The sequence below is a fragment of the Macaca mulatta genome, chromosome 3 (genome assembly GCF_049350105.2).
Source record: "Macaca mulatta isolate MMU2019108-1 chromosome 3, T2T-MMU8v2.0, whole genome shotgun sequence".
NCBI classification, from domain to species: domain Eukaryota; kingdom Metazoa; phylum Chordata; class Mammalia; order Primates; family Cercopithecidae; genus Macaca; species Macaca mulatta.
In genome coordinates this window covers 178916391-178941640 of record NC_133408.1, presented here as the reverse complement: position 1 = coordinate 178941640, position 25250 = coordinate 178916391, and the positions used below count along the sequence as shown (strand labels likewise).

The following is a 25250-nucleotide window of genomic DNA, read 5'->3' as shown; positions in this document are numbered from 1 at the left end:
TCCATATGCAAAATGTAGTATTATTTTTTGTGTTTTCAAATTTTTATTCAATGCTGTGTTTTGGAGATCTATTCATATTGCTACACAAGGACCTAGTTTATTCATTTTAAGAGTTGAAAAGGGCCGGGCGCGGTGGCTCAAGCCTGTAATCCCAGCACTTTGGGAGGCCGAGGCGGGCGGATCACAAGGTCAGGAGATCGAGACCACAGTGAAACCCCGTCTCTACTAAAAATACAAAAAATTAGCCGGGCGCGGTGGCGGGCGCCTGTAGTCCTAGCTACTTAGGAGGCTGAGGCAGGAGAATGGCGTGAACCCAGGAGGCGGAGCTTGCAGTGAGCTGAGATCGGGCCACTGCACTCCAGCCTGGGCAACAGCGTGAGACTCCGTCTCAAAAAAAAAAAAAAAAAAAAAAAGAGTTGAAAAGTATTTCATCATAGGATTTATACCACAGTTCAGTTACCTGTTCCTCCCAGTAAGGGATATATGGTATATTTCCAAGTTTTTGTTATACCAAATCAAGCTGTCAAGAATTTACATGCAAGTGTCTCTTGGTGCTCATGGTTAGAGCTTTTCCAGGGTAGATCATTAGGAAGCAGAATTGTTGGTTTGAATATTACATAGCTTCAACTTTTCCAGATTCTGACAAATTAGTATAAAGGTGGCTGTGCCAATTTATACTTATACGTTTGAGTGTCCCCGTTTCTTCATTTTCTGGCCAACTAATGCTTGGTGTTATCAAACTTTTTTGACTTATGCCAATTAGAAGGCTTTGAAATAGTCATTATTTGAATTAATTTTTTTTTTTTTTTTTTTCTGAGCTGGATGCAAAGCACTACATGGCTGTACTCCCAGTGCTTTGGGAGGCCAAGATGAGAGGATTGAGGACAGGAGTTCAAGACCAGCCTGGACAACATAGTGAGACCCCATCAAAAAATAAAAAAGTTAAAAAAAAAGTTAAAAAGTAAAATAAAAAATAAAATAAAATAAATAATTAAATAAAAAACGAAAAAAATTAGCTGGGTGTGGTGGTGCATGCCTGTAGTCCTAGAAATGCTGGAGGCTGAGGCAGAAGGATTGCTTGAGCCCAGGAATTTTGAGGTTACAGTGGGCTATGTTCATGCCACTGCACACCAGCCTGGGCACCAGAGTGTGGCTCTGTCTCAAAAAAAATTTTTTTTATAACAAATTTTAAAAGTTTTTGTATTAAAGTTTTTATTATGTGATTATATATACATACTTTTTTTTTTTTTGAGACAGGGTCTTGTTCTGTCACCAGGCTGGAGTGTGGTGGTGCAAACATGGCTCACTGCAGCCTTGACCTCCTGGGTTCAAATGATCCTCCCACATCAGCCTCCCAGTAGCTGGAACCAGGCTAGTGCCACCATACCTGGCTAATTTGTGTGTGTGTGTGTTTAGAGACAGGGTCTCACTATGTTGCCCAGGCTGGTCTCAAGTGCCTGGGCTCAAGCAGTCCTCTTGCCTCAGCCTCCCAAACTGCTGGGATTACAGGCATGAGCCACTGAGCCCAGCTGAGCATGATTTATTACTATTAAATATTTAGACATTTGTATCCAAGCCTCCATTTATAACCTTGCTCTGGGCCCCACCACTTTTAGAGAAAGACTACTCTGATTCACTGAAATGTTTTCATTACTTTCTTTTGCATGAATGTACACAATTTATACATTGATTTTCTTATTATTAAAATTGAGACTGGGCTCAATAGCTAACATCTGTAATCCCAGTACTTTGAGAAGCCAAGGCGGGAAGATCTCTTGAAGTCAGGGGTGCGAGACCAGCCTGGGCAATATAGCGCCTACAAAAACATTAAAAAATAAAATTAGCTGGACACAGTGGCACACACCTGTAGTCCCAACTACTCAGGAGGCTGAAGTGGGAGGATCACTTGAGCCTGGGAGGATGAGGCTGCGGTCAGGTGCAAGTGTGCCACTGCACTCCAGCCTGGGCAACAGAATGAGACCCTGCCTCTGAAAAAAACAAAGTGAAATTGATTTAAGTTTTTGCTATTAAACCATTATGCTGTGAACATTTTGGTATATGCTTCTTTGTGTACATGTTACATGAGTTTCCCTAGGGATCTAGTAGTGGAATTTTGATTCTTAAGTTTTATGTGATAATACCAAATTGTTTTCTGAAGTGTGTTTGCCAAGTTATACTCCCACCAGAAGAATAAGAGCCTTCCCTTGCCTCACATCGTAGCCAAGTGGTATCATCAGCTTTTTAAAATTTGTGCCAATACAAAGAATGCAAATTGTATCTCACTGTGTTTTTTTTTTTCTTCTTTGAGATGGAGTCTCGCTCTGTCACCCAGGCTGGAGTGCAGTGGCACAATCTCGGCTCAATGCAGTCTCTGCCTCCTGGGTTCATGCCATTCTCCTGCCTCAGCCTCCCAAGTAGCTGGGACTGCAGGTGCCCACCACCAAGCCCGGTTAATTTTTTTTGTGTGTGTGTTTTTTAGTAGAGACGGGGTTTCACCATGTTTGCCAGGATGGTCTCAATCTCCTGACCTCGTGATCAGCCCGCCTTGGCCTCCCAAAGTGCTGGGATTACAGGCGTTAGCCATCGCGCCCAGCCCTCATTGTGGTTTTAATTCTTTATATATTCTGTGTCTCTAGCCCTTTTAAGTCTCATTACTTGTTTTTTAAGTTTGTCTTACTTGGCATCTTAGTAGTTGCTTCTTATTTGCATTTTACTTTTTTGGTCATCTTGGCACTCTATTTTTGTTTGTAACAGTTTTTTTTTTTTTTTTTTTTTTTTTTACCATTTTTAAAATGGCTAAAACTATTTATTTATTTATTTTATTTTGAGACAGAGCCTCACTCTGTCACCCAGGCTGGAGTGCAGTGGTGCGATCTCGGTTCACTGCAACCTCTTCTCCTGGGTTCAAGTGATTCTCTTGCCTCAGCCTCCCCAGCAGCTGGGATTACAGGCGTGTGCCACCACGCCCGGCTAATTTTTGTATTTTTAGTAAAGACAGGGTTTCGCCATGTTGGCCAGGCTGGTCTCGAACTCCTGACCTCAGGTGATCTGCCCACCTACCTGGGCCTCCCAAAGTAAAACTATTTTAAAGTGTACAGTTCAGGGGGTAGTAAGTACATTCATGATGTTGTGCAACTATTACCACTATTGGAATTCCAGAACATTTTCATCACCCCAAAGAGAAACCCCACACCCATCAGGAACCAGTCCTCATTCTTCCCTTTCCTCAGCCCCGGGCAATCTCTAACCTACTTTTTGTTTGTTTTCCAATTCTGGACATTTCCTATAAATGGAACCTAATAATATGTGACCTTTTGTGTCTGCTCCTTTCACTAAGGAAACATGATTTGCATTTTACTGTTGCATGTTCTGTGTTGTTTGTGCTGGCGTATTCATCTAGGAGAAGTCTTTCTGAAGTTCCTTCTGTTACTAATTCTGCACTGTCCATGGAGTCATGTTGTTGTCGGACTGGTGGCCCTAGAGACATGCTGTTTTCTTTTTTTTTTTTTTTTTTTTTTTTTTTTTTTTTGAGACGGAGTCTCACGCTGTTGCCCAGGCTGGAGTGCAGTGGCGCGATCTCGGCTCACTGCAAGCTCCGCCTCCCGGGTTCACGCCATACTCCTGCCTCAGCCTCCTGAGTAGCTGGGACTACAGGCGCCCGCCACCGCGCCCGGCTAATTTTTTGTATTTTTAGTAGAGACGGGGTTTCACCGTGGTCTCGATCTCCTGACCTTGTGATCCGCCCGCCTCGGCCTCCCAAAGTGCTGGGATTACAGGCTTGAGCCACCGCGCCCGGCCGAGACATGCTGTTTTCTGCAACATCGTGACACAACAGGGTGCACCCTGTAAGAATCATTTGGGAATTTTTGTTCTCTTTTCACAATCACTACATCTCAAATTTTTAATTTGATCAAATTTGACTCTCAGTGTCTGCAGTTTTCTTTAGAAATTAAGCTAACAGCGGGGCGCGGTGGCTCAAGCATGTAATCCCAGCACTTTGGGAGGCCGAGACGGGCGGATCACGAGGTCAGGAGATCAAGACCATCCTGGCTAACACGGTGAAACCCCATCTCTACTAAAAAATACAAAAAAACTAGCCGGGCAAGGTGGCAGGCGCCTGTAGTTCCAGCTACTCAGGAGGCTGAGGCAGGAGAATGGCGTGAACCCGGGAGGCGGAGCTTGCAGTGAGCCGAGACTCTGTCTCAAAAAAAAAAAAAAGGAATTAAGCTAACAAATATAATGACATTGTAATATTGTGAACCATGATAAAAATCTTAAATAGTGACAAATGAAGCATGTGATAACACAGTATTTTCTACTTTTTACATAATGCAGAGTTGGCAAAATTAAACATTTAAAATAAGTAGATATATTTTTCCATCCATTAAATGGTTCTGATTTGCTTACTGCTTCTGCCTGTATTTACTTCCAAACCAGGCATCTGTGATCTTTACCTATGGCTACTTTGGGATAGAAGAAGCCATAATAACATGGGCATAAAAAAGGGATAAAAGGTTTCAGTAGCACCTAGGATTTCAGGCCCAGTGAGTAATCACTTTAACCAAATTGCAGCAGGGGAGCTGGTCTCAGGTTGGGAGGAGAGAGGGGAGACTTATTTCATGATCTTTTCCCTATTTCCTATACAGGGAAGAGATTGTATTTTATTTTTTTTATGTACTATTTTTATTTATTTACTTATTTATTTATTAAAATAGAGACAGCGGTCTCAATGTTTTGCCTAGGCTAATCTCAAACTCCTAAGCTCAAGCCACCCTCCTGCCCCGGCCTTCTGAATAGGTGGGATTACAGATGTGTACCACCATGCCTGGCACTGAGAAGATATTTTAATATGTTTTAGACCAATTTAGAAAATCAAGCTAAAAGACGTCATCTAGGGAAATCGTTTCCTAACATTTTGATCCCGCATACCTATCAGCAGAGAACGTTTTGAGCATGTACTCCTAATCCTAATGTGTGTACATTTATTTAAACATTCTATGATGTAAAATTCTTAATTTGTATGCTATTTACTGTTTTACTTTTTAAAATTTTTTAAAATCAATTTTATTGAGGTATGATTTACATACAATAAAATGTACCCATTTAAAGTGTATGGAGGCCGGGTGCGATGGCTCATGCCTGTAATCCTAGCACTTTGGGAGGCCGAGGCAGGCGGCTCACTTGAGGTCAGGAGTTTGAGACTAGCCTGGCGAACATGGTGAAACCCCATCTCTACTAAAAAAAGCAAAAAAAAATTTAGCTGGGCATCGTGGTGTGCACTTGTAATCCCAGCTACTCAGGTGGCTGAGGCAGGAGAATCTCTTGAACCCAGGATGTGGAGGTTGCAGTGAAGTCAAGATTGCACCATTGCACTCCAACCTGGGTGACAGAGTGAGACTCCATCTTAAAAAAAAAGGTAAAGTGTATTGTTTAAAGAGTTTTGATAAATGGAGGCACCTATGTAACCATCACAACACCCTAGATACAGCACATTTTCATCAGCCCTAAAGGTTATCTTATGCCCCTTCTCAGTTAACCAGGGAATCCCCCCACTCCTCCAGCCCTTTTGGCCCAGGCAATACTTTTCTGGGCTGAAAAGATTTTTTTATATTAAAAAATATAAGGAGTTCCAGTATTTTTTCCCATCCATGATGGATTGTTTTGAGTAGCTTCTGGGATGTAGTTACCCAGCTTTGGAGCAGTACTTCTCAAACTTTGACATGCATTTTCATCACATGGGAGAATCTACTAAAATGCAGGTTCCCAAGTCACGTATTGGAAATTCTGTTCCCAACAGGTGGGTTGGAGCCTGAGAATCTGCGTTTTTATTCATTAGTTTTTAAATTTTTGTTTACTTTTTTTTTTTTTTTTTCAAGACAGAGTCTCCCTCTCTCGCCCAGGCTGGAGTGCAGAGGCAAGATCTCTGCTCACTGTAACCTCTGCCTCCGCCTCCTGGGTTCAAGTAATCCTCCCACCTCAGCCTCTGAAGTAGCTGGGATTACAGGCCTCTGCCACTATGGCCGGCTACTTTTTTGTATTTTTGTATTTTTATTTTTATTTTTTTTTGAGACGAAGTCTCACTCTGTTGCCCAGGCTGGAGTGCAGTGGCCGGATCTCAGCTCACTGCAAGCTCCACCTCCCAGGTTTACGCCATTCTCCTGCCTCAGCCTCCCCAGTAGCTGGAACTACAGGCGTCGGCCACCAGGCCCGGCTAATTTTTTGTGTTTTTTAGTAGAGACGGGGTTTCACCGTGTTAGCCAGAATGGTCTCGATCTCCTGACCTCGTGATCCGCCCACCTCGGCCTCCCAAAATGCTGGGATTACAGGCTTGAGCCACCGCGCCTGGCCATTTTTTTGTATTTTTAATAGAGACAAGGTTTCGCCATGTTGCCCAGGCTGGTCTTGAATTCCTGAGCTCGAGCTATCCACCCAACTCAGCCTCCCAAACTGCTGGGATTACAGATGGAAGTCGCTGCGCCCCAGAATCTGCATTTTAAATACCATCCTAAAGAATCCATTTGCAGGGGTCAAACCACACTTTCAGAAACATATATTTCCTTAGGGGTAACTTCCTGGAAGACTGCAAATGCAAAGTTTTATGTGGCTTTCGAGTTTGAGGGAGTAAAAGAAATGAATTTTTTAGTGCAGAATGAATGAAATATTTTTCTTTAAGTGATCTTTCTCAGAGATTAGGGGTTCTATTACTTTTATGTGATAGACCAAAAGACATAGGAAACTTTTGGCATCCTAGGCACCAGGTCAACAAATATTTATTGAGCACATACTTTGTGTCACAAACGGTAGATTATTCTAGAGGCTTCTGCCCCTTCCTCTGTCACTCACAGGATCCTGAAATACTGTCAACCAGTTAATTAATCTCTCTCTGGTTAGTATTCCTTAACTTTCAGAGGGACTTACGCTGGGAAGTATTGTGGCGAGTGGTGGGGAGAAGCCAGCCTGTGAGAGGAGAGGAGGCTTGTGTGAACTACTTTCTCTGATCATCAAGATTTTGGTGGCCGGGTGCGGTGGCTCATGCCTGTAATCCCAGCACTTTGGGAGGCCGAGGCAGGTGGATCACCTCAGGTCAGGAGTTTGAGACTAGCCTGACCAACATGGAGAAACCCTGTCTCTACTAAAAATACAAAATTAGCCAGGAATGGTGGTGCATGCCTATAATCCCAGCTACTTAGGAGGCTGAGGCAGGAGAATCACTTGAACCCGGGAAGTGGAGGTTGCTGTGAGCTGAGATCGTGCCTTTGCACTCCGGCCTGAGCAACAAGACTGGAACTCTGTCTCAAAAAAAAAAAAAAAAAAGATTTTGGCAGTAACACCACCACCTCCGGCCATCTACTCTCCTTTTTCTCAGTCCTGATGTGGACCCAGGGCGATGTTTCTCAAACTTTGCTACGTGTTGGGATCACTTAGGGAACCTTTAAAAAATATGGATGCCTGACTCCTACATTCTGATTTAATTATGGTTTGAATTGGAACTTTGGGATTTTTTTTTTAAGTTCCTAGATGGTTTTTAATGGGCAGCAAAGCTTGTGAACCATGAACTTAGGGGACTAGAGAAGTCAAGACTGGAGAGACCGTCCATAATAACAGAAAGATTATTTTTTTGGTGGCACCCGCGCTGTTTGTCTCACTCTTGGTACAATCGTCGGATATGTGCAGATTCTTGGCCTCCTGCCTCCCCCGTCCTCAGCAGGCCCGGCCTCCTCTGCTGCCCAGTCTTGCAAGGCCCTCGGTGCTTTCCTCCCCCTCGGTGCAGGCTGGGGCTTGCCATGGCTTCAGCCTTAGGATCATCATCTTCTGCAGTGAGCCGGGGCTCTCTTTGTGCCTGGTGTGTTCTGGGTAATACAGTTGTGGTTAAAGCAAGCTCATTTTTTTCGGCTCCACCCTCTGTCTCTCCCCACATCCTTTCTTACCCTGCTCATGTGATCTCGTCCGGTCTATTCTGTTTCTCCTCCATCTTACTAGGGGGTCTAGAGGCAGTGAACCATCCCTACCCTCTAATAACATGGCTATTTAATCTTGAATATCAGAAGTACAAACATGGGGAATAGGAATCTCGTGGCTTTAAAATAGTATTTCGTTAGGGTTGGTTTTGACTGATGACATTTTATTCTTTAGCTCAATGTTCTCTAGATTTTATCTTTCACACGTCCTGGTTCCTTTTTCACCTGGCTTATATCATGGTGAGTGATTTCCTGTTTTCTATACAAATCAGCAGTCTTTTTGTTTTTGTCAACCCTATTGGGTGTTGGGGAGCAGAGGGGATGAAGGAGAGAAGGGAAAGGGAAGGAGTACTTCAATATAAATTACTGTCAAAAAAAAAAAAAAGACTCGGGTTACTGTCTCTTTTTGGTCTGTTGAGTCAGAGCTAGCCCTGTGTTTACCGATGTGTGAAGTGCAAGAACTCAGAGGTGAACATCCGGTTCAGGAATCTAACCCAGAATTGAATGTGACAAGCATATCCAGTGATACTCAGCTCTGACTGCACACTAGAGTCACCTGGGCTCCCACCCCAGTCAAATGAAGCCAGTCTCCAGGGCGGGGCCCAGGTTTGGGTATTTTCAACACTGCCCAGTTGATTATTATGTGTAGCCAGGAATGAGAATCACTGTGCAGGCTAGTTGTTTAGGCTGCACCCGTGGTGAGAGAGAGCACTTATTGCCTGGGCTAAAATAACATTTTGTTCTGTGGCTGGAAGAGAAAAGTGAAAAGGTCATTTGTTTTTAGGCTTTTGGCTTGAGTTCCTTAAAGAGAGACAATTCTGCGTTTTTCAAGGATGTCTTTGCTCTTTTTTTTTTTTTTTTTAAGTTATCACCTCCTACCGCAACTTGTCCCGTTTGTTTGAGGTTTATCTGCTCCAAATGTGGGTAGCATTCTGCAAACGCTTGTTTTGTCCTGGGAAATTCATAATAATTTGTAGGAGAGCTCTTTTTGTCCTGGCGAGAGGGGAGTTCCCACAGCTTCTAACCAACCTTCTGTAGGACCTGTTGTCTTTTTTGGGGAGGTGACCCTGAGCTGCCTATACTCCAAGTATGTTCATAAAACCAGATTGTTAGACATGCAAATTCTTGACCTCCACCCTTAGATTTACTGATTCACAGACTGCAGGGTGGGGCCCAGGAATCTAACGGACCACTTGTCTAGGTGATGCTGATGCATGCTAAAAGATTGAGAATCACCCTGGGATGTCTGGGATGGGGCCTGAGAATCTGCATTTCTGACAACCTCCCAAGTGATGCTGATGATGCTGGCCTAGGGACCAAACTTTCAGCATCGCTAGCTTAGCAAACCCCAAAGGGCCACGGGAGACTTTCACACTATTTCCTGGCCGAAGCCCACTAGCCAATATTAGGCACCTGGAGCTGGGACAGAGTGATCAGAAGAAAGTCGGAAGGAAGGTTCTGCCACCTGAAACCTACACATGACCCCCTTCACGCTCTGATCGTGGCCCACGCCGCTGAGCTTGTCTGTACAACATTAATTTTCACTTGCATCTGTGTAAAGAGACCACCAAACAGGCTTTGTGTGAGCAACAAGGCTGTTTATTTCACCTGGGTGCAGACGCGCTGAGTCTGAAAAGAGAGTCAGCGAAGGGAGATAGGAGTGGGGCTGTTTTGTAGGATTTGGGTAGGTAGTGGAAAATTACAAAGGCTGGCAGGGGCGGGGGACACAAGGTGCTCAGTGGGGGAGCTTTTGAGCTAGGATGAACCAGGAGAAGGAATTTCACAAGGTAATATCATCAGTTAAGGCAAAAACAGGCCATTTTCACTTCTTTTGTGATTCTTCAGTTACTTCAGGCTATCTGGATGTGTACGTGCAGGTCACAGGGGATATGATGGCTTAGCTTGGGCTCAGAGGCCTGACACTAATCACAACAAGTAGTGCCTATCACATACTGTGTTCCTACCACACCCTTTATGTGATTTATGTCCACGATCTCTGCTTGCACCCTGCTTAAATAATAGTGTGGGAACAGTGGCTTAAATCATTCTGGATGCCGATTTAAATTTTTTTTGGTTTGAAAAGGTTTCAGATCTGTTTTTGTTCATTTTCCCAGCTTAGGTTTTTGCTTGTGTTTTGGGATACCTGTTCATTACTGGATCTTCCTCTTATCTCAGTCACCTTTGATTTCTCATTTTATCAGGCATATTCCCAAAGTAGGATTATCGTGACTACTAAATTAAATAACAGAGGTGAAGTTCCTGTCACTTAGTAAATGCGTAATAAATGTTAATTTCTGTGCTTAAACCAGATAGAAGGGAAGTGTAAACTGCCCCACCTTCGTGGCTGAGCGAGTGTTGTACCTGAGCGAGTTAGAGAGAAACGCCACACTTTGAGACGAATTTAAGAGTCCTTTATTAGCCGGCAACCGAGAGACGGCTAACGCTCGAAACTCTCTCGGCCCCGAGGAAAGGGCTTGATTTTCCTTTACGCCTTAGTTTAGAGAGGGGAGGGGGAGCTTAATTGCAGCAATTCTACAGAAGTAAAAACATGCAAAAAAATTAAAAAGACAAATGGTTACAGGGAAACAAACAGTTCCAAGTGCAGGGGCTCTACATCTATCATAAGGCGATAGATGTGGGGGCTCTGCCACACACAAACTCAGGGCTTTACGGTCTTACCTCATGAGCAAAATCCTGGAAACTTGGGACATTGCTTGCTTCAGTACCTTATCAGTGAATTGGACTCTTTGATATGTTGAGAGTCAGCTTACACAAGTTAACTCCTTGAGGAAGGGGGTGGGTAAGGAGTCCTTGATGTCTTGTAAATGAAGGAGCCAAATGGAGTTTGTCCGGTTTTGTCAGCTAAGGGAGAGCCTATTCATGTGGAAACAAGGCTAGGTGATTAAGGGAGAGTCTAAAAACAAGGTTAGGTATTACATGATCAATATCCTGAAATTAGGGCAAAGAAAAAGCCCCTAAGAAGCCACTGGGGAGAAGTCTAGGGAATGTGGGAAAACGAAGCAGAGTTTGCCAGGGAAGGGGCTGCAGGTCAGACCCAGTCGAGACAGAGATGTTGCAGGTCGAGACTGGGTTCAGGGTGAGAATCACAGAATCTAGAGGAATAAGAAGCTTGCCTGAGGATGGAGATGAAAAATGAAAAAGAAAACCAGGCCCCCAGGTGGGCAGCGCCAGGGACCCCAGCCAGTGCAGCATGGGCTAGCTTTGACTTTTCTTTCAGACAGAAGCACCTTGGGTAGCTTTGGAAAAGCCTGGACACTTGGGGTTCCAGGCAGAGGGGTCCCTATTAGGCTACCTGGCTTCCTTTAGTTATTTAGAGGAAGTGCTGACTTCAGGGACCTTGGAAGTGCCACACTCCTCATCTAGCACAGGACAGGAAAAATTCTGCATCTTGCCGTGATCTGCACAGGTGCCGTAGGCTTGGCTTTAAGTTTAGGACATCTGGGCTGGAGCTAAAGGGGAAGCAAAGATTCTTAATTCCTTCTGACTAACAAGTTGCTAAATACATCAGAGCCAGAGGGCAGAACCTGTCTAGTGGTGGGAAGTTTCAGTGAGGTCATTTTCAGCTCAATATCAAGAAGAATATTAGGGTGGCATGGTGGCTCACGTCTATATCCCAGCACCTAGGCCTAGGTGAGAGGATCGCTTGAGCCCAGGAGTTCAAGGCTGCAGTGAGCCATGATTGTGCCACTGCACTCCAGCCTGGACAACAGAGTAAGACCCTATCTCAAAAAAAAAAGAAAAGAAAAAGAAAACCTTAATGGTAATGGCTAAATGGACATCAGCACAATGAGGTAAGATCCTTGTGAGATAAAGAGGCTCACGGTCATCTGGTCAATCCACCAGAGAGGATTTCTGCTTTGAGGTGGAGGCTGGAGGGGATTACCTTTCTTTTTTTTATTTTTTTGAGACACAGTCTCCCTCTCTCGCCCAGGCTGGAGTGCAGTGGTGCGATCTGGGCTCACTGCAAGCTCTGCCTTCCGGGTTCACGCCATTCTCTTGCCTCAGCCTCCTGAGTAGCTGGGACTACAGCTATTTTTAGTAGAGATGGGGTTTCACCTTGTTAGCCAGGACGGTCTCGATCTCCTGACCTCGTGGTCCGCTCACCTCGACCTCCCAAAGTGCTGGGATTACAGGCGTAAGCCACCGCGCCTGGCTGGCTGGAGGGGATTATCTTTCAAAGGCCCTTCTTGCTGTAGGAGTCCTTCCTCCGGGATTGATAAAGTGGAGTCTTAGCCCAGCTGCTGAGGGTTCTGGGTAGGGGCTGGTGGGGACTGGTTATCTGAAACCACAGTGCAGGATCAAAAAGCAGAGGTCGACCTTATCAAGGAGTGCCAGGAAGCCAGGGTCACCGGGTGGAGAAAGCAAGGAGAGGGCCTGCCTGGGAGAATGGCAAGGATAGAGGCTGTCGCTAGAGCCTGAGTGACTGGCCTTGACTTCTCCAGGAGGCAAGGTACGCGGAGGGCTGGCTGGGTTTCAAGGGCTCCGCTCCTGGTTGACAGAGTCCTTGGTTCTCTATTTTTTTCATATGAGGTTATGCTGTGAGATCTGAAGGCAACCTGGAGAGTTGCAGAACGATTTACACACAAACAATAGCATTGAATAAGTGACTTTTAAAGATTAATTCTTAGAGAATAACTTTTACCTAGATGTTTGCATTTTCAAAAAATCATCAATTTCAATAAGATCATTTTGCATTTACCAGTGACAATTAAAAAATAATAGTGCAATCCCAGCACTTTGGGAGGCCGAGACGGGCGGATCACGAGGTCAGGAGATCGAGACCATCCTGGCTAATATGGTGAAACCCCGTCTCTACTAAAAATACAAAAAACTAGCCGGGCGAGGTGGTGGGCGCCTGTAGTCCCAGCTACTCGCGAGGCTGAGGCAGGAGAATGGCGTAAACCCGGGAAGCGGAGCTTGCAGTGAGCTGAGATCCGGCCACTGCACTCCAGCCTGGGCGACAAAGCGAGACTCCGTCTCAAAAAAAAAAAAAAAAATAATAATAATAATAATAATAGTGCAACAGATGATATTCAATATTTTGGAAATGAAGGAGAACTATTAAAAGAAAAATTTAAATTCACAATAGGAAAAAACAGAATAAATGGAGAGATATTTTCTGTTCCAGAATCAGAAGATTTAATGAAGTTAACATGCTATACTTAATATCCAATCTAATTTATGGAGTTAATAGAAATTACATTCCCAATGTACTGTTTTATGGAAATTGAGATAATTTATTCCCTAATAAAATTTTTATAATGAAAATAGTAGGCTGGGTGTGGTGGCTCACATGTGTAATCCCAGTGCTTTGGGAGGCCAAGGATGGAGGATCAAAGAAAAGAAAAGAATAGTTAAGCACACTAAAGAGTTTTTTGAAAAGGTGTAAGCCAATGATACGAAAAATTACTGTTAATATTTAAAGTATATTTAAAATGTTAACAAAGGGCCAGGCGTGGTGGCTCATACCTGTTATCCCAGCACTTTAGGAGGCTGAAGCAGATGGATCACCTGAGGTCAGGAGTTCGAGACAAGCCTGGCCAACATGGTGAAACCCCGTCTCTACTAAAAATACGAAAATTAACCGGGCGTGGTGGTGGGTCCCAGCTACTTGGGAGACTGAGGCAGGAGAATTGCTTGAACCTGGGAGGCGGAGGTTGCAGTGAGTTGACATGCTGACATCTTGCCATTGCACTCTAGCCTGGCAACAAGAGCAAAACTACATCAATTAAAAAAAAAAAAGTTAACAAAGGACATTTAAATTTTATGATATTGATATGCTATGGGCCGGTACGGTAACTCACACCTGTAATCCCAGCACTTTGGGAGGCCTAGGCAAGTGGATCACTTGAGGTTGGGAGTTCCAGACTGGCCAACATGGTGAAGCCCCCTCTCTACTAAAAATACAAAAATTAGCCAGGGGTGGTGGCGCGTGCCTATAATCCCAGCTACTCAGGAGGCCAAGACATGAGCATTGCTTGAACCCAGGAAGCGGAGGTTGCAGTGAGCCAAGAGAGCGTCACTGCCTCTCAGCCTGGGCACAGAGCAAGACCCTGTGTCAAAAAAAAAAAAAATTAATATGATATGATAAATTGTATGATACAGGATTCAAAGCAGAACAGTAGATTGATTAAAAACACAATAGGGATTACAATTGTTCTTTGTAAATTTTTTATTTTCTTTTAATTTTTTATTTATTTTTTAGAGACTGAGTCTTGTTCTGTCATCCAGGCTGGAGTGCAGTGGCACAGTCATAGCTCACTGCAGCCTCAAACTCCCAGTCTCGGTGACCCTCCCGCCTCAGCCTCCCATGTAGCTAGAACTACAGGTATGCACCATCATGCTATGCTAACTTTTAAAATTTTTTGTAGAGGCATGGGTCTTACTGTTTTGCTCTGACTGGTCTCAAACTCCTGACCTTAAGTGGTCTTCCTGCCTTGGCCTCCCAAAGTGATGGGATTACACACATGAGCCACCATGCACAGCCCCAGTGGTTCTAAATTTGATAAAAAGTTAATTAAAAAAAAGTCTAGGATAACAAAATAAGAAAGGAATCATATTTAATAGACGTAATTGAGAAAAGTTGATATAAAACACTTATGTCCTCTGATGTCATTTATTATAACAGTCTCCAGATGTTTTATTTTTATTTCATTTTATTTTTTATTGTATTTTATTTTTTCTGAGACGGAGTCTCGTTCTGTCACCCAGGCTGCGTGCAGTGGCACAATCTCGGCTCACTGCAAGCTCCGCCTCCCAGGTTCACGCCATTCTCCTGCCTCAGCCTCTCGAGTACCTGGGATTACAGGCCCCCGCTACCATGCCCATCTAATTTTTTGTATTTTTAGTAGAGATGGGGCTTCACTGTGTTAGCCAGGATGGTCTGGATCTCCTGACCTCATGATCCGCCCACCTCGGCCTCCCAAAGTGCTGGGATTACAGGCGTGAGCCATCGCGCCCAGCCTAATAATCTCCAGATGTTTTAAAGAATTAACATTGAAAGTATCTCTTTTAAAAGTTAAACTAATTAGGATATATGTAATAGTTATCCAGCTGTGGTGGGTGAATTAATTTTGCTAGTATTAAAGCAGTAGGCTAGGGCTGCGTGCAGTGGCTCATGCCTGCAATCCTAACATTTTGGGGGGCTGAGGCGAGTGGATCACTTGAGGTCAGGAGTTCAAGACCAGCCTGACCAACATGGTGAAATCACATCTCTACTAAAAATACAAAATTAGCTGGGCATGGAGACGCATGCATGCCTGTAATCCCAGCTGCTTGGGAGGCTAAGGCAGGAGAATCGCTTGAACCCGGGAGATGGAGGTGACAATGAGCTGAGATTGTGCCACTGCACTCCAGCCTGGGCAACAAAAGCAAAACTCTGTCTCAAAAAAAAAAAAAAAAAGTCTTTGATATGAATTACTTGTGTTTCCTATTTATTGAAGTAGCATAATGACAAAATCCAATGCAAATGTGCTTGTATGGGAAATAGGCACACTCCTAGATTGCTGTTGTGTTTTCTGGACAACAGTAGATCAAAATGAAACACAAGCTGCCAAGAAAATTACTGTTTTCTTTAAGGCCATATGCCCAAAGGAATAACTCTCAGGAAAATAATGTATAAGAAGAAAGGTTATTTGTATAAAAGTAATGCTAGCCACATTATACTAGCGAAAATCTGGGCATTACCCAACTACCTGACAACTTGATAATTGTGGTGAAAACTAGAAAATATTAATATGTGGTCATATTAATAACTACTAAGGCCATAAGCCTAAGGATTTTGACACTATCACCCGTAGAATATTTAAGTTAAAAGGTGGAATGATAGCCAGGTAAGGTGGCGGGCACCTGTAATCCAGCTACTTGGGAGGCTGGGGCAGGAGAATCACTTGAACCTGGGAGGCGGAGGTTGCAGTGAGCTGAGATCGCGCCATTGCACTCCAGCCTGGGCAACAAGAGTGAGACTCTGTCTCAAAAAAAAAAAAAAAAAAAAGTGGAATGAGGCTTGGCATGCCTGTAGTCCCAGCACATTGGGAGGCTGAGGTGGTTGGATCACTTGAACCCAGGAGTTTGAGACCAGACTGGGCAACATGGCAAAACCCTGTCTCCACAAAAAATTTAAAAATTAGCTGGGTGTGGTGGCTCATGCCATAGTCCTAGCTACTTGGGAGGCTGAGGTGGGAGGATCACCTGAGCTTGGGGAGGTTAAGGCTGCAGTGAGCCTGATCATACCACTGCTCCCCAACCTGGGGGGAGAGAGTGAGACCTTGTCTCCTCAAAAAGAAAAACATGTGGAATGAGTTTGTTGTATGGACATTGATAACTGTCAAATTATGTTTGCCTAATAAGAGCAAAAGTGCTACTAATGTTTCTCAGTGATCTCAATCAGTGCTTCTCAGACTTTAATGTGATTAAACCAAGTGCTCCATCATGCTTCCATCTATAGCTTCCATATAGGAAAGTTTATATTATACAACAATTCCATGATCATGGAAAGTTCTACTGACATTGTTGAACTAAATCATTAAAGTCTCAAGGTGAAGGGATGTTACATCTTTTTCTGTAGAGTTTTTTGAAACATGCAATTAAGAGCTTGTTCCATTCCTTTGTAGTCACAAATAAGTATGTACATTGGTATATAAGACATACAAGAGATACAGCAATGAGCAATGTTATATAATGAAAAGATTAGATAAATGGAATTCTTTTGTCCCATTGATTTTTACTGCAGTCCTGGATGTGTTTTCATAATTTGTTCTCTCTTTCTTGATAGGCAATCATTTTTAATAGATCTGTTTTAGTTTCTTTGCCAATCTTTTCCTCTTCTGACCTTTCTGAGCTATACACAAATTATAACTTAATGACTTAATGTATACTAGAGGAAATGCTGTTTAAAGAAGTATTGCAATAATTTAAACTCAGATATATGTATGTATTTGAAGAAGATACACCATACTCCCATCTACCTGTTTCATGAATTTATTTTACTAAAAGTGTATTTTTGGTCGAGTGCAGTGGCTCATACCTGTAATCCCAGCACTTGGGGAGGCTGAGGCGGGCAGATCACCTGAGATCAGGGGTTCGAGACCAGCCTGGCCAACATGGTGAAACCCCATCTCTACTAAAAATACAAAAAATTAGCCGGGTGTGGTGGTGCATGGCTGTGGTTCTAGCTACTCGGGAGGCTGAGTCAGGAGATTCGCTTGAACCCAGGAGGTGGAGATTCTAGTGAGCCGAGATTGCACCACTGCACTCCAGCCTGGGCAACAAGTGCGAAACTTTGTCTCAAACAACAACAACAACAACAACAAAAACAGTAAAAAAAAAATAATGAAGTGTATTCTTTAAGCAGAACCAACCCGTTTCTGTTATCAAAGGATATGGGCATGGGTCTTTGCTGACTGAAAGTTTTATGGCTGATTTCTGTTTCTTTGCATCTGTGGAGTAGAAATACTGACCATTGTCGTGTTTTCTTCCAGGAACTTATGCAAATATTCTCATGAGGTTCTCTCGGAAGAGAACTTCAGAGTCCTGAAAAATCACGAACTCTCTGGACTTAACAAAGAGGAATTAGCAGTGCTCCTCCTCCAAAGTGATCCTTTTTTTATGCCTGAGGTAAGTTGTGATTCCTCAGTTTAAGGAGGGAGAATATTGCTGGCAGTATTGTGTCACAGATATTTTGGAGCAGGAGCAGAGAAAATTCAAAATTAACACCAGGGTTCTGCAGGTGGCAGTCGAGGCTGTTCTGAGTGACCTAAGAGATCCCAGAAATTTCTCTCCTATTTGAGGTTTTAAAAGAATGTGAGTCTGGAATACCTCTTCCACTGGGCTGCAAGGGAACCCTGTGTGAGTAAGTATGAGCTGAAGATCTGATAGTAGTCAGACTACTTGATGCTTTAAATCAAGGTGGCTTCTTGGAGGAGATGGACTTTGGAGTGAGGTTGGGAAGACGGCAGGGAAGATGAGGGTAGGCTAAGCTGTTGTAACAGATATCCCCTCAAAACGCAGTGATTCAAATAAAATGTAATTTAGTTTCTCTATCACTTGATAATCTAGGTCAGGAGTCAGCAATCTATAACCCAGAGGCCAAAGCTGGCCCGCCACCTTTTTTTTTTTTTTTTTTTTTTTTTTGAGACAGAGTCTTGCTCTGTCACCCAGGCTGGAGTGCAGTGGCGTGATCTCAGCTCACTGCAACCTCTGCCTCGCAGGTTTAAGCAATTCTTCTGCCTCAGCCTCCCAAGTAGCAGGGATTACAGGTGCCCACCACCATGCCCGGCTAATTTTTATATTTTAATAGAGATGGGGTTTCACCACGTTGGCCAGGCTGACCTCGAACTCCTGCCGTCAAATGATCTACACACCTTAGCCTCCCAAAGTTCTGGGATTACAGGTGTGAGCCACTGCACCCAGCCTGTTTTTATAAACAAAGTTTTATTGGAACACAACCGTACCTATTCGTTTATGACTGCTTTCACCCTGCAAGGGTGAGTTGAGTAGTTGCAGCAGAAACAGAATGGCCTACAAAGCCTAAAATATTTACTATCCGATCCTGTATGGAAAAGGTTTGCCAGCTCTTGGTTTTTCCTGGATGTGGATGGGGGTAGCCTGAGTTGTCAGGCAGCTAGACTTGATGATGTCATCAAGGGACTCAGGTCAGTAGGTCAGCTCTGTTATCTTCAAAAATGTGGCTTCCATCTCCGTGTACAGTGAGTCTGTACTCACTGTCACCATTTTCTAGCCAGTGGAAATGTAGAGAGGAAGTAAATGGAAGGCAAGCAGTTTCCTTTTTTAAAAGATGTGACATGGACATTGTTTATGGCACATCTGCTCAATCACATTGGCCAGAGATTATTACATGTCACACTTAGCTGAAAGGGAGTCTGGGAAATGTAGTTTCTGTCTGGGTAACCATGTGTCTACCTAAAACTTGGGAGTTTCTTTTACTATTAACAGTTTCTTCCACTCAGGAATATAGACTTAAGGATCAGAGAATACTGTTTAAAGACTGGTTTCTGGTCCAATAAAATCCATGAATAGAGAAGTTAGCCTCACAGTTAAAGAGAGGCATAGAAACATAATGGGTGAGTGGAAGGGATGGAGAAAATGTAAGTAAAATTGAAATTCATTTGCACTTTTTTTTTTTGAGACAGGATCTTGTTCTGTCACCTGGGCTGGAGTGCAGTAGCATGATCAGGGTTCACTGCAGCCTTGACCTCCTGAGCTCAAGTTATTCTTCTGCCTCAGTCCCCCAAGTATCTGGGACTACAGGCATGCACCACCATAACTGGCTAATTTTTTTTTTTTTTAATTTTAGTAGGGACAGGGTCTCACTATGTTGCCCAGGCTGGTCTTGAACTCCTGAGCTCAAGCGATCCTCCTGCCTCAGCCTCTCAAAGTACTAAGATTACAGGCGTGAGCCACTGCACTCAGCTCAGATGCACTTTTATATACAGTGAGATAGCTGTTGGGGACTTCTGGAGGCTTAAACACTTTTTGACTCTGAGCTCAGTGTGTTTCCCTAAGAACTTAAAAAACTTATAACATGAGAAGTGATTTTGAGTTGGCCACTGAGCTCAGGAGAGATATGAGTGCAAGACACATTATAAAGACTTGTTGGGGGTTGGGGGGGAGGAAAATATACCCCATTTTCTCTCCAGCCCCATGCATTCTTCTATCTAGATACTTGGATTTGTTTCTCTGTTTCTCTCTCTCCCTCTTTCTCTGTCTTTCTCTCTCTCTGTCTCTCTGTCTCTCTCTCTCTCTCTCCCTCTTTCTCTGTCTCTCTCTGTCTCATTTCCAGGAGTCCAAGGTTTAAAGGTCTTGTCTTGGGATATCTATGGGCCTTGGCCTAGATACTAGCCCAGTTCCCCATCACTACCAGCATGGGAAAAATGCCTTATACATCAGCCCTGTTAAAGCTCCTACTGACGATCAGAGACATCCCATCCTTTTCCTTTCATTGAGGGAATGACAAGATGGAGTCTTGCCATGACACTTGAGAGAAGGTATTTTGTGGTCTATCCTTAGTCTAGTGTTAACCTGGAGGCTTGGAAAGGCCATTCATCATGTCTGATCCCTGCTTCAGTTCTTCAAAAGCATCAGGTACTTTTAACATTGGGCCACACATCTATGTTGAGTCCTTGGAGAATAAGGACACTCTTCCTGTATTAGTCCATTTTCATGCTGGTATGAAGACATACCTGAGACTGGGTAATTTATAAAGAGAAAAGGTTTAATTGCTCACAGTTCCGCGTGGCTGGGGAGGCCTCAGGAAACTTACAATCGTGGTGGATGACAAAACAGGAACATCTTACATGGCGGCAAGCAAGAGAAGTGAGTGCTAAGCAAAGGGGGAAGCCCTTCATAAAACCATCACATCTTGTGAGAACTCACTATCATGAGAACAGTAGCATGGGGGTAATTGCCCCCATGATTCAATTGCCTCCCACCAGGTCCCTCCCATGAGATGTGGGGATTATGGGAACTACAATTCAAGATGAGATTTGGGTGGGGACAGAGCCAAACCATATCAGTTCCCTTCTCTAGGGAGGAGGTCGGCAGACATGAACCTAAGAGAAGGCGCTGTTGTGTTAAGGGATCCCAGAAGAGCCCTCTGACCACAGTGCTGTGAGGGTCCCTCTAAGAAAATGCTCTCATCATGCTTTCATCAAACAGTGCAAAGAAGAGGTCAGCGTCACCCAAGGCTCCCTTTCCATTGTTAGAATTCAGTACCCACAATTAGAGGGTGGGGTGGGGTGGGGTGGGGAGGTTCTTACCTGAAGCTTATTTTTAGCTAATAATTTAATTGCCATTTTCCACTTGTGAGAGTTAAGATTCTGGACTGGGAGACTGCATTATTTCCTGAACTAGAGGTCTGAGGAGCTGGTTTCTGGAGTTAGCATGAATTAGTATTGTTGGCATAAGTTTTGTTCAAGAATGTTGGGCAAGAGAAGGCTCTAAAGGAGTGTTTTAACTTGGGGGAGTAGCATGGAATTTTTTCATAGGGCTTTAGCAGGAGGAGTCAGCCAGAGTTCAGCTAATTTCAAGAAGAGTTGGTCCAGGATGGCTCTCTAAAAATGGAGGAATTATCCCTGCAGATTTGCAGCTGTTGTTTTGGGCAATTTGGATTTTTTTTTTTTTTCTTTTTTGAGATGGAGTCTCACTTTGCCTCCCAGGCTGGAGTGCAGTGGTGCAATCTCAGTTCACTGCAACCTCCGTCTCTTGGGTTCAAGCGATTCTCCTGCCTCAGCTTCCTAAGTAGCTGGGATTACAGACGTGCACCACCACACCCGGATAATTTTTTGTATTTTTGGTATAGACAGGGTTTTACCATGTTGGCCAGGCTGGTCTCAAACTCCTGACCTCAGGTGATCCTCCCACCTCAGCCTCCCAAAATGCTGGGATTACAGGTGTGAGCCACCATGCCCAGCCTGAACCACCAAACCTGACTGATTTGGATTTTATCAGAAGGGATGAGGAGGAAGAGAGGGGCTAAGTGCAAGAGGCAGTGCAGAGAAACAGCTTTGTGGTTTAGGGGGTGTGAGATGGGGACCACAGTGGAATGTTTCCAGTCACTTCATTGGTTGTTTTGCATTTGTTCAACTAATATTTAAGAGCACGTGCAAGTGTTAGTCACAGTGTTAAAATACTGGAGGTAACCAGTGGGAAGCCACACACTCATCCCTAAAAAACTACATATTCAGGCCAGGCGCGGTGGCTCAAGCCTGTAATCCCAGCACTTTGGGAGGCCGAGATGGGCGGATCAGGAGGTCAGGAGATCGAGACCATCCTGGCTAATACGGTGAAACCCCATCTCTATTAAAAAATAGAAAAAAAAAAAAAATTAGCCAGGCGAGGTGGCGGGCACCTGTAGTCCCAGCTACTTGGAAGGCTAAGGCCGGAGAATGGCGTAAACCCGGGAGGCGGAGCTTGCAGTGAGCTGAGATCCGGCCACTGCACTCCAGCCTGGGCGACAGAGCGAGACTCTGTCTCAAAAAAAAAAACAAAAAACAACTACATATTCACACTTTTTCATTTTGCTTCGACTTGTGAGAACATAAAAAGATCGGGCAAACCTGACTGCCTGGTATATAAACTTGTACAATTGAAATTTGCTTATTAAAGGAAGAAATGATTTCATTTGGCCTAATGAAGGCAGGAGCATTCTTGTTTAATATCAGCGTGGGAATAGGAATGTTACCAAAACATTATTTGTGAAGTTGCTAATAGTGCTTTTTTGCTACAGTTCAAACTTTAGCGTACATCAGAGTCACCTGGAAGGTTTGTTAAAACACAGACTGTTGGCCGGGCGCGGTGGCTCAAGCCTGTAATCCCAGCACTTTGGGAGGCCGAGACGGGCGAAACACGAGGTCAGGAGATCGAGACCATCCTGGCTAACATGGTGAAACCCCGTCTCTACTAAAAAATACAAAAAACTAGCCAGGCGAGGTGGCGGGTGCCTGTAGTCCCAGCTACTCGGGAGGCTGAGGCAGGAGAATGGCGTAAACCCGGGAGGTGGAGCTTGCAGTGAGCTGAGATCTGGCCAATGCACTCCAGCCTGGATGACAGAGCCAGACTCCGTCTCAAAAACAAAAAACAAAAAACAAAAAACAAAAAAAACAGACTGTTGGGCCCCACCTCTGATGGTTCTGACTCTATGGATATAGGCAAGTGCCTGAAGATTTACATTTCTAACAAGTTTACAGGTAGTACTGATGGTGCTGGTCCAGGGACCATACTTTGAGAATCGCTGGTCTAGAGTCTAGAATCTGGATAATAGACTTGATAGCAGTTGCCTATATCTATTTGAATCATGTTTTAGCGATTGTCCATGTGGCTAAATCATTGCTAGTGGGGGTTGAATCATGGCTTTGCCATCTAGACAGATCACAGTGAACGATACTGATCTGGTTTGCTCAGAGTCTATAGAAATGACTCATTAAAATCTCTGAAATTCAGGTTTCTTACTAATTATATTGGTTTCCTCATTTCATGGTTCAAACACTTGCATCACACTTTATATTTTCCATAACACATTTACAAATTGTGTTATTTAGTCTGCTTAACAACTTGTTTTTGTAGACAGAACAAATCTTTTTCTCCTGTTACAGCAAAGGAAACAGAGGCTAAGAGTAGGTAAGGAGTCTCTTGAGGTCACACAACTGCTTCCAGGGCCTCAGATTTTAAAACCAGCATCCTCCAGTTCTGTATCATATGGCCTGGCCTCAGCTGCAGTATTTTCTCTGCCCTCTTTCCAGTAGGAACTACATCCCTTCAGAACTGGTCACATACATGTATGTATTTAGATGGAAATATAAAACTTATCTTCTTTAGGCAATCTTTTGAGAAATGTCATTCTGCCTAGCAGAGACTAAATTTTAGATTTCCAAACAGTTGCAGCTAAGACCCATGTGTCCTTTTCTTTTCTTTTTTTTTTTTTTTTTGAGACGGAGTCTCGCTCTGTCGCCCAGGCTGGAGTGCAGTGGCCGGATCTCAGCTCACTGCAAACTCCACCTCCTGGGTTCACGCCATTCTCCTGCCTCAGCCTCCCGAGCAGCTGGGACTACAGGCGCCTGCCACCTCGCCCAGGTAGTTTTTTGTATTTTTTAGTAGAGATGGGGTTTTACCAGGTTAGCCAGGATGGTATCGATCTCCCGACCTTGTGATCCGCCCGTCTCGGCCTCCCAAAGTGCTGGGATTACAGGCGTGAGCCACCGCACCCAGCTCCATGTGTCCTTTTCATTGCAAAGCGAGTTGATAACCAAAGATGAGCTTTCCTATGCTGGGTTCCTTCATGATATAGGGCTCACTTTGGGTCCTGTTTGTAGCTAACCAGTTTACATTGATTCTTCCGAGGGTTTTCAAATTCATCAGTATCTTTTAGTTAGTCTGTGGGCCTCTTCTGCCCCAAGTAAATCACCAATTGAATGTGACTCATCAAAGATTGTAGAATATGCGTGTATTTTTCCTCCTTTGGTATATCTCTGTTTGCTTCAGAGATTTTTGCACACGTGAGCTTGCCTTAATTAATGTTTGGCAGATACAAGAAGGTGTTTTGACTCTGGCTATTGTTTCTCCCTTCTGTAGATATGCAAAAATTATAAGGGAGAGGGTCGGCAGCAGATTTGTAACCAGCAGCCACCGTGTTCAAGACTCCACATCTGTGACCACTTCACCCGAGGCAACTGTCGTTTTCCCAACTGCCTCCGGTCCCATAACCTGATGGACCGAAAGGTGCTGGCCATCATGAGGGAGCACGGGCTGAACCCCGACGTGGTGCAGAATATCCAGGACATCTGCAACAGCAAGCATATGCAGAAGAATCCCCCGGGACCCAGAGGTAAAGGCCTTTTCTTTTCCAATTGTGTGAACTCTTTTTTTTTTTTTTTTGAAACAGAGTATCTCTCTGTCACTCACACTGGAGTGCAGTGGCATGATCTCAGCTCACTGCAACCTCTGCCTCCCAGGTTCAAGTGATTCTCCTGCCTCTGCCTCCGGAGTCGCTGGGATTACGGGTGCCCACCACCACACCCAGCTAATTTTTGTATAAATTAGAGGCAAGGTTTCGCCATGTTGGCCAGGCTGGCCTTGAACTCCTGACCTCAGATGATCTCCCTGCTTCAGCCTTTCAAAGTGCTGGGATTACAGGCATCAGCCACTGCACTCGGCCAATTGTGTGAACTTTCAAATCAGCAGAAATCGCAACAAAGAAAAACTTTGCCATAAAAACTCTACCTTGCCACGTAAAACTCTTCATTTTCCCTTCCAAACTTCATGCATATGCATACACCATTTTTACATAATTATAATGGTAGTATACATGCAATGTTTGCAATTCAATTTTTATGCTTAGCACTATTGCTGCCCCCCAGGTTTAATTTTTTTTTTTTTTGAGACACAGTCTTGCTCTGTCACCTAGACTGGAGTGTAGTGGCACGATCTTGGCTCACTGCAACCTCTGCCTCCCGGGTTCAGGCAATTCTCCTGCCTCAGCCTCCCAAGTAGCTGGGATTACAGGTGCCTGCCACCACGCCCGGCTAATTTTTGTATTTTTAGTAGAGATGGGGTTTCACCATATTGGCCAGGCTGGTCTTGAACTCCTGACCTTGTGATCCACTTGCCTTGGCCTCCCAAAGTGCTGGGATTACAGGCGTGAGCCACCGCGCCCGACCAGCCCCCCAGGTTTAAAAAGTGTGTATCATTTTCCTAAAAACAAATTAATAAAGCTTTTTTTTTTTTTTTTTTTTTTTGAGACGGAGTCTCTCTCTGTCG

General features: G+C 44.1%; 1 protein-coding gene across 2 annotated transcripts in view; it reads left to right on the top strand.

The window, feature by feature from the left end:
- ZC3HAV1 (zinc finger CCCH-type containing, antiviral 1) overlaps positions 1-25250 on the top strand; it is a 74400-nt gene that overhangs the window by 7409 nt on the left and 41741 nt on the right. For both annotated transcript variants that reach the window (XM_015135016.3, XM_015135015.3), the window contains exons 2-3: positions 17459-17594; positions 24066-24318. In XM_015135016.3, the coding sequence (XP_014990502.3) occupies positions 17459-17594; positions 24066-24318 (389 nt within the window). The remainder of the gene's footprint in view (positions 1-17458; positions 17595-24065; positions 24319-25250) is intronic.